Genomic DNA, 10,065 nt, shown 5'->3' on the forward strand with positions numbered 1-10,065 from the left:
GGAAATACTATGAAACATTTAATATGAATCATAAGGAGTAGTAAGTAATTTGTATGATAGGGTAGATATCTTAAATATAAGTGGGATCCTAATTCTACATAATTGATTTGAATAAAGTACTCCCTTTATCATGATTTAAGCTAAACTTTTCTATTTTGACATGAGAATTTAGGAAGTGGTGTTTATTTAATTAAATTTTTAATAGTAAAGTGTGAGAGAGTAAATAAAGTAAGAAATAGAGGGAAAATAAGATAGTGAACAAAATAGGAAAGATAAAAGGATAAAGTATGAGAAATGAGTTAGTTAATTATATCCCAAAAAGGGAAACATATGACTTAGATTGAGATATACCAAAAAACAATACGTCTCACTTAGGCTAGGGGATGCAGTACGATTTTGATAATTGGTGTAGTTTATAGTATTTCTTTACATGAGAAAAGAGGTTATATCGAAAATAACTTTTATTTCCATAAAATGAATTTCACTTGTCAATTTTTTAGTCTTAAAACCCGTGCCGCCAACAAATGGGACTCCTAATGGTGGACTGAGGGAGTAAAAGTAAAATGTGACAAATTTTGAGAAATAGATGAAAAAGGAAATAAGTGACAAATTTTCAGGGACGAAGGGAGTAATAGAATTATATAACTGTGGCAATTAATTGTATTTTCGGTAGAATTATATTGTTATCTAAGTCTAGGGAATCTTTTCCATAAGCATATCTGTATATTGAATTTTTTATTAAATACTCCTATTTGGAAAAGATGTGAATGGTTTATGGTATAATTAATGATCCGATGTCATAATTGATCAAATTTCAAATAAGAATATTCGACATCCTTTATTTGCATATGCCCTCGTCACGCTCCTCTGCTCGCGCGTCGACTCCACTCACCCAACCTTTCCTGTTCATGTATACTTTCCTCTACTGCTTTTCCGTTTTTGGTTCCCTCACCAACAAATCCAATAGTTTCGCATTACATCTCTAGGCAATGAACTTCTCAATACCTACAAATTGATGTGCATATCGCCTCTCGAGAGCTTTCACTTTTAGGACTCGATCCCGTTGCCGATTCATTTCCATTTAGTCGGTGAGTGATCAGTTTTTATCTGTTGCTTAACTGGTCCAACGTCGATCGAATGTTTCGATTTAACTGTTTATTGAGGAATTCTGCGTCGCTTCCTATATTCATGTATATATTTTTTTGGTATGATTTGCCGAAGGTGTATATAATCAAGGGTTTTGTTGCTTGGAATCCTTAGATTAGGTTTTATGTTGTTGTTGCCAAGTTTGGTAGCTTATTCTTAAAAGGAAGTGCGGTATTCTGAAATCTGTATTGAGAGCTTAACTTAGCCTGTTGGTTTTTGCTTTCTTGGGAGAAATCTTTGGTTGTTAATTTAAACTTTGCAGATTCTCTGCTAGCATGGTTTCATCACCCGTTGATCTACAATTCACTTTTTTTCACCCAAACTAATTCATATTTTAGGGGTTTTGAAACTGCTTAACTAAACATCTTCTTGTTCTGTTGTTACAGAAACCATGAGTTTGTTTATATTGGATCACCCATTGAGTAGTTCATTTTAAGTTTTTTGATTGGCTGGGTATTTTGCACGGTTAAGTGAATTTTGATAATGTGTTGTAGCATTGTGGGGACTTATTCCCTTAGATGGGCTGTTTTCATTCTAAAACAAGAAAGCAGTTTCCTGGACATGAAGACCCTGTTCTACTTGCTTCCCAAACGGCTTGTAAGTAATTTCTCTTTCCCATGTCTTTAGATTGCTTTAAGTTGTTAATCTTAATTTATTCCGTTATAAATGAGAATGGCTTTGTGGCTAAGGCATGTAATATTGCTGTCATTATGGCAAATTTAGTAATTTGATAATCATTGCCAAAAAATTATGCACAATTATTACTTACCGGTCGCGTAAAATATATTATACCAAAAAAATACCATATATGTGTATACGAGTCTCATTAAATATGCAGATAGGAGTCTCATTAAGGGAGTCAGCTGATACTCATTTTGTTCCTCTCTTGTTTGCTCCATTACTGGGTGTTCGAGTAGTGATGAATACACGATTTCTTCTAAAAGCATTAATCTCTCTCTTTCAGAGTTTCTGTTCCTTTCTCCTCATTATGACCTGAAAGCCTGAAAGTCTGAAACTACGGAAATGTGTCATCTTTTGGCTTTGTTTCATAATTCATCTCTAAATTACTGATGCCTGTTTAGTTTCTTGATTTTGAGCTTCACATTTCTTTTGTTTACATGCTTTTATCTTTTGTGCATGAAAAACTCACGAGTTCCTCCAGTTCAGTTGGTATTTTCGTTTCTCTGTAGTTAGGTTACACGTTGTTCTTGCTTTGCAGTTAGTGTGAGTGAGGTTGAAGCATTATTTGAGCTGTTTAAGAGCATTAGCAGTTCTGTTATTGACGATGGACTTATTAATAAGGTAAGTTTCAACAGATGTTGACCTTGCCAACTCTCTTTTCTGAATTTATTTTATGTCTTAATTTTTAGACTGCGCCATTCATAGTAATTGCCTAATAGGAGAATAATATGATTCATAGTAATATAATAATATTATTATATTATTATAATAATATAATAATCATTATAAATGGAAAAAAGTTATAGCCCTCTGGTAGTTAATATATCTATCATTTCTGTTCTATCTCATATTTGTGAGTCGATCAGCTAATTGTAAAATTGTCACGATCATGTTGTGTAGTTCTAAAAAAGGTGATCCTTTTGTGATAAGTTGGCATTATGTATGTTTTATATGTTAGTGCTATAATATGTTCCCCTATTTAATGAACTATATTGCTCATGTGACGAAAAGTATTCCTTCTACTTTTCTTGCTTTCTTTTCTGTTTGTAATATCAGTGCCTTGTCACTTATATTTCACGTCTTTGTCAGTCCTCCAAGAAATAATGCATAACTAATGTGCATATCAGAACCTTTTGACCTCCCTTGTGCAGATATGTACACACCCCATTTCATTTATGTGTATATATGCAGGAAGAACTTCAATTGGCTTTGTTCAAGAATAGGAAAAAGGAGAATCTCTTCGCAAATCGGGTAGGTGACCGAGTCTGGTTATTTCACAATATTTTGGCCAGTGGGCACTAATTGAATATTTTAGATTGTAACATATGATTATATATTTATATCAATACTTGGATGCTTGCTCCTATAGGTCCAGGAAAGGTTCTTTACAGAGGAATTTTGAGAAAAGCTGAGCTTTATGATTCTTAGGTTGAATTGCTTAGACTTATAGAATATTTAGAGGCTATGTTGATTAAGTAGGTTCTTTTGGGTAGTCAGTTTATGGTGATAGTATTTTGCTAAATTCTAAAATTGGCAGCAAAGGATCAGGATGACATCATGACAACGAGGAATAAGGATAACTATGGGATCAGCGAGGAAATAAATGTTTTTTAAATAATATCTAGTTCGTAAAAAATTATTGACATGCCCTGAAATTACTGATTAAGGTACACAAAATCTCTAAGTAATAACTTCAGTTCTCCTTCCAGCCTATGTTCTCTGGCATGGCCGCCCTAACCAATCTATTTAGTTAATGCTAATGGTGTCATTTAAACTTCTGAAAAAGGCTGATGCAGACAATAACTCCCTTGAAAACACTCTCTCTTCCTTTGTTTACAAAGACTTGGAGAAGTTAGTAGATGAACTTTTATACAGAGTTTCTTTAAGACATGAAATAGATCAGAGACAGGGAAGTCTAGGCTTCTGAATTGACCTTCGTATAATAATTACTACTAATCTGTTTGTGAGAATTACTTAAGTGCCTTTTCCAAACATAAGAAACGATGATGAATATCTGCTGCCATTTGTAAGTTATTCTTTTAGTCAATTAGCTTTAGTGTATTGCCCATGATTATCTTTTCCTTTTGAATATTCTTAGATCTATTGTTATGCCCCTCGCTAGTAAATTAATACATTTAATTTTCGCCAAGACTATCTAATGACTCTGATTCTGAAAGCATATAGTAACTGCCATATCTTTGTATTAAATGACCTGTTTTGTAATCTTTTTACAAGGCTGTTTATGAAGATGAGTTGATCGGAATTGACATTCAATCACACTAGCAACTTGATTAGAATTCCAGTGCTCTTCTCCCCTAATTTTACTTTAAAACTCGTAAGACACGAAATTGAGCATCGTGTCACCATTGGTAATATGAGAACATAGCCTCCTCCCTCACAAAATACACAAGTATGGAGAATATTTCTACTTTTACATTTATGATGCATGATCTTTTAAATATTTAAATGTAAAAGCTGTAAGGAAGTTGATTTTGTTTTTAATATCGATAAAATATGACGTAACGAGCCTCTAATATTCAGGTATAGAAAACACAAACTATGAAGTTGGCAGATCTTTGACAAAATTTTGTAATACCCTAGCGGATACTACTTTCAATATGCCTTTGAGATGGTATCATCTGCTGCATGCTTCTCTTTGATGCTATTTTATTTTCTTAATCTCCATCTCTTACTTGCAGATTTTTGATCTATTTGATGTGAAGCAAAAAGGTGTAATTGATTTTGGGGATTTTGTTAGATCACTCAATGTTTTCCATCCAAATGCTCCACAAGAGGACAAAATCAATTGTATGGTGACACTTCTTTTGACATAGTTTCCCCTGTTTGTTCTTTTTTCCATTTTCAATCAATAAGTAGCTTTTCTTTTCTTCCTTTTTGGGTCGGGCATTGCAGTTTCATTTAAGCTATATGATATGGATGGGACTGGATATATCGAACGCCAAGAGGTAATTATTTGTGACTATTTGCATCTTTTGTACTTTCCTACATATGATCAGCTTTTCCTCATGCTAAAATGGAGTCAAAAGTGAAGGATGATTCATAGTTCTGGACTGAAGTTGGATCTGTTTTTCTTTGTATATTATCTTTCCATTTTGGCTCACTGTCATAGAGGCCTAAGTCTTTGTATTATGAATACCAGATCTACATAATTGTTGTCCCTAACTTGAGAAGCTCAATTGTCAATTCAGTGCTCAGTTTTTTTTCCTTTTCTTTCCCTCTAATAAGAGATCTTCGAATTCTACATATTTTTTTAAGTACTGCATTATATATACAAGGGAACGTGTATGTATTAGGTAAGAGACCCTGGTCTAAAACAAATTTTGTTCGGCAAATATACATTGCTTTCCAATCTTTTGTTATCTAGGCACATTCACCATTCTTCTTCGTACGAACCATCTTGACCCTTTTATTTTTCTCGTAACACCTGTTCCATTATATATATGATCAATACAAAAATTGATCTCAATACAAAATCCTGACCATGAGATTTGGCAATCTAATGGTCAATATTTAAAGAAAAACACGGAGGGTCATTATAAAGCTGTTTTAGGTCATATTATAAATTCGGGTTTGAGATCATGTTAAGATCATTTTATGTCATCCTTACTATAATGACATAAAAATAAGCTTACGATGACATAAAAATGACCTCCGTATGCTTGGTTCTGCATTTTTGTATTAAGAATGGGTTTTGCATAGCCTCTCTCTCTCTCTCTCTCTCTCTATATATATATATATATATATATAATGTAATGTCACTGGATTTCGCCTACCATGTGTGAGTATATTTAAGTTCTGGATTCTGGATGAAATCATACATTTTTACACCTGTCTGGAGAACCAATTTTAGGTGATCACAACATTGTTGCATGGACTGCTGTTGCAGTTGGTGGCCCGTGGCCTACGTAGTTATATCTCTTTATCCTATTATGAATAACACTAACGTTGCTGCTAAAGTGATAAACTGATAGCTGTTGTGCGTGGAACTTTGATATACTCATACAACATAAATGCTGCTTTGCGTCATTCTTTATCTTTTTATATTTTAGCATGTGCATTTTGAATCTTGATTCCTCTGCAAAATCAAGACCTTTTCTTATCACCTTGATTAAGTTCTTGATAATTCATTCACTACAAGGGATTAGAAAACTTTCATTATTGGGGTTTTGATTCTGTGTGTAGTGTGATTATCTGTTCTTAAGTGTAGACTGAGGAAATGGGTTTGTTCTGTCAATTTATTTTCTCTTGAAATTGATCCCAAGATTCTTCATAACACCTGCTTTTTTGTAGGTTAAACAAATGTTGATTGCACTTCTATGTGAGTCAGAGATGAAGCTCGCTGATGAAACTATTGAGATGATATTAGATAAAGTAAGTGGAGTATCACATAATTTACATAAGTTCATTGTTGTGGCATTCTTATGCTTCCTACTGCTGCCCTCCCCTCCCCTCCCCTCTTCCTCATGCATTCAGTCTTAAGTTTAATAGTTGATATTTGATGGTTGTGTGAAAAGGCTGATGTGTATTTTGCGCCATTACTGAGTCTAAGTCATTGTTGATGTGTTTGGCAAATCCAATGCAATGATCTGCTGAACTGTAATTTTGTCACTGTGTTGTGTATGTATCTTGAATTGACACCTTCAGAAATGTTGGTCCTTATAGTATTATTTAGCTTTTCCTCCTTGTTTAATGGATATCATTTGCTTTCTTTGCAATCTTGTTTTGGCTGTGCTTAACTGTTCACTACTTCTGCACATTGCTGGTTGGCCACATCTAGATCTCTAGGTTGTCATGCTTGTTTTAATGCAAATCCTTGACAGACATTTGTGGAAGCCGACATCGACCAGGATGGAAAAATAGACAAGTCAGAATGGCACAACTTTGTGACTCGAAACCCTTCGTTGTTGAAGATCATGACACTCCCATATCTGAGGTAATCTTTTATTGCCTGCCATCTATCCACAATCTCCCTAACTATCTAGGCGGACAATTGATGTGATTCATGGTCTGCAGGGATATAACTACGACTTTTCCTAGCTTTGTTTTCAACTCAGAGGTCGATGAAGTTGCCACATAATTATTGATGCGACCTACCTGTTTGTGAACCATTAGTTTGAGGATATATTAAGTTCTAGTTACAGCACGCATTGACAACTTTGAAGCGATATGGCTCTCAATGGACTAGGCGGATATTGCTGCCTTGTGATTTTTGATGAGGTTGTGGCTGCGTGGAATTTATCACCTTTCTCCTCCCTCCGCGCCCCTTCAACATTTGTAGAATCGATATGTGCACTGACCTGCCAAGAAGGATTCGTGCAACAATAGAACCCACATGTTGCATAGATTGGATTGTTTGTCTTAACGACTGACCTTAGACTAGTAGACCTGAGTGTATTACAAGAGAGGCTGTAGAATGTAGTGGTCTTGTGTTCTGTCTTAACCATAACAATTTTCTTATTCATGAGTGGCTCTATATTTATATACTTATAATGTCCTCGCCTATTTTCTTCTATTGTTATTTCTCTCTTACAAATCCACTTGCAATTGCTTGGGGAAAAGTCTATTGTTATTGCGCGCAAGAATATGAACGAAATTCAGAGAATTTGGACATTTAGTGAAGGGTAAAAGTGGAATTCAGATGACACATATGGAACAATAACGCTCTTATCAAATACAGGTTTTGCGAAGGGATAAGAATCTATCAATATCTAAAGTGTATCAATATCTAAAGTGTCAGTTGTGTTGATATTTACAGAAATGCCATTATGAGAATCTAAAGTGGCAGTTGTATTGATATTTACAGAAGTGCCATTGTGAGAATTTAGGCAGGAAAAGAGGCTCAGATTTTCCAATTGATTTTCATTTTTATTTATTACGTAAATCCTTCTAAAAACTTGAGCAGAATTTGTGCAGTCACTCATTTTGGTCACGCCATTTTAAAAACTGCTTAGAATATTTAAAGTCTCTGTTGTTTTTTGGGCACAAGTGATTGTTTATACATAATAAATAATAAGCTTCTGTATTTCCAATGTGGCATTTATTGTGCTTCCTCATTTTCAATCAAATAATTTGTACCTGTAAATGAATACAATATTATACTCCTTCATAGATATCAATTACTTTATTAAACCTGAAAAAAATAAATATTAAATCTTCCATGTTTCCTTTGATGGCATTATTTTGTTGCATACCTGAAAAAGGTATATTATGTTGTAAATATCAACTACTCCATATCTATTAAAAAAGTAATTATGATAAGTTTTAGAATCAACCGTAAAATTATTAATCTTAATATAACAACTTTTATGAAATATGAATAAATGTCTATCATAACTACATTAATGAAATCTACAGATAACTAAAATTATATGATGAAATATGACAAAAAAAAGAATTTCATACCATTTATGCTCTATGTATCTATCTATTGAATTTATTCAAAAAGGAATCTTGATAAGTTGCAGAGTCAACTGTAAAAATATTAATCTCTATATAACAACATTTATGAAATCTGCATAAATTTCTATGATACCTACATTTATGAAATCTGCATATAACTAAAATTATATGATGAAATTTGACAAAAAAAAAGGAATTTTAGACCATTGATTTAGTTGTTAAGATGACAGAATCGAAATAACTATTTTGGAAACATCTAATATAGAAATTAAGCTGTATTGAACAATGCTCAAGCTTAATACGGAGTACCTTTTTCTCCAAAGCTGTCAAATGCCTGAAACAAGCATTGAATATTCCACCCAAATGCCAAAAGTTTTTCCAATATCGAGATGGTCTAAATTCTGCAGCAAAAATTAAATGTTGAGGCAAGTGCAGTATTGAATATTGGAAAGTATGAGTTTGAAATATGGGAAAAGCTATTCAGTCACAATGTACAACTATAAACTGGTTCAATAGCAAAAAAAAATGATTTAACTATAATTTCTGATTTAATAGTAACTATATTTATATTTTTATCCTCTGTTATATTTAGCGCCTCTCATCCAATCTCTTCCCAAAAACTGGCGCCTGCTTATCCCTCTTTCCCATTTGATACAAAAATGGCGCATGTTTTTCCCTCTTTCCTCATTTCATCTCTTCTATAATCTTTTTCCTTGAATTTAGGTAGGAAATAAGTATTAACAACTATCCATATTTATTTCCTATATTCTAGGATTCAGTTTGTAAACAATATTTTATTATTCATTTATAAATAAAATATAAAAAGATTTGCAATATTAATTCGTATATTATTGTTTCATTAAATAAAATTTTTAATAGATCTTATATAAAATAAATAACTAAATAAATTTCTAATGACATTAGTATTTTGATTGAATGATTTTTTGAATATGCGTAAGATCTAACATTACAAATTTGATAAATTAATTACTCACTCCGTCCCACTTTAGGAGTCTTGGTTTACTACTTTTGGATGTCCCACTTTAAAATTCCCGGTTTGAATATTCCATAATTGGTAATAAGCCCCATATTCCACTAGCTTTTTTCACCAACTTTCCTTTGTATTTCTTAAAATCAATGCCGAACTCAACCGGGACTCTTAAAGTGGGACGGAGGGAGTAGTAATTTATTCTCATATGACATTTTCATTCACGAGTTATGTTGCCTAGTTGTTTTATGAAGAAATATTCACTATCACACTAAGAAAACATTATGACATGGTATGTCTACGTCTACCCAATAATTATTGACAAATATAAAGTGATTAATAATAAAATTAATCATACATAATATGTCATTCACTTCTTTGGAAAAAGATGCCAAAATATGGTAACACCTTTTGAACTTCTTATATATACTGCATCCATGTATATTCACATATATTCCTGATTAGTCTTCTAAACAGATTCGTTGAAATTATTTTAATTAACTTAGTTTTATTAATCTTTGTGATATTAAATATGATGTAAAATATTTTAGTTAACTTAATTTTCACATGATGTTACTGTAATTAACTTAATTTTGTTAATTTTCATATATTACTTCAGTGAGTCATATTCTTATAGCACCCTAATCCAAAATCAATACCAAATCTCTACCCTTAAATTTTAAAATGAGTGTATAAGATTAAATCTTACGAATCTCAATAAAATATCAACAAAAGGGTAATATCGTCATTATGTTATCATATGATAATTTCCGTGAATGTTTTTTTTATATCAACATAGTGTATTACAAATATCAACAATATGACATAAG

General features: G+C 32.6%; 1 protein-coding gene across 1 annotated transcript; it reads left to right on the forward strand.

Annotated features, from left to right (window-relative positions):
- The first annotated feature begins 883 nt into the window (after nucleotides 1–883).
- Nucleotides 884–7,335, forward strand: LOC125214134 (calcineurin B-like protein 1). The gene is made up of 9 exons (XM_048115032.1): nucleotides 884–1,088; nucleotides 1,641–1,743; nucleotides 2,366–2,448; nucleotides 3,019–3,078; nucleotides 4,527–4,635; nucleotides 4,741–4,793; nucleotides 6,139–6,219; nucleotides 6,669–6,781; nucleotides 6,862–7,335. The coding sequence occupies exons 2-9, from the start codon at nucleotides 1,665–1,667 to the stop codon at nucleotides 6,923–6,925; spliced, it is 642 nt and encodes a 213-aa protein (XP_047970989.1). The 5' UTR covers nucleotides 884–1,088; nucleotides 1,641–1,664; the 3' UTR covers nucleotides 6,926–7,335.
- The last annotated feature ends 2,730 nt before the right edge of the window (nucleotides 7,336–10,065 follow it).

This window comes from Salvia hispanica, chromosome 3 (assembly GCF_023119035.1).
Source record: "Salvia hispanica cultivar TCC Black 2014 chromosome 3, UniMelb_Shisp_WGS_1.0, whole genome shotgun sequence".
NCBI lineage: Eukaryota > Viridiplantae > Streptophyta > Magnoliopsida > Lamiales > Lamiaceae > Salvia > Salvia hispanica.

Coding starts and splice junctions, on each gene's coding strand:
- LOC125214134 (XM_048115032.1), top strand. CDS start 1,665: ATGGGCTGTTTTCATTCTAAAACAAGAAAGCAGTTTCCTGGACATGAA. Junction 1,744..2,365: donor ACTTGCTTCCCAAACGGCTT/GTAAGTAATTTC, acceptor CTTGCTTTGCAG/TTAGTGTGAGTGAGGTTGAA. Junction 4,794..6,138: donor GATATATCGAACGCCAAGAG/GTAATTATTTGT, acceptor GCTTTTTTGTAG/GTTAAACAAATGTTGATTGC.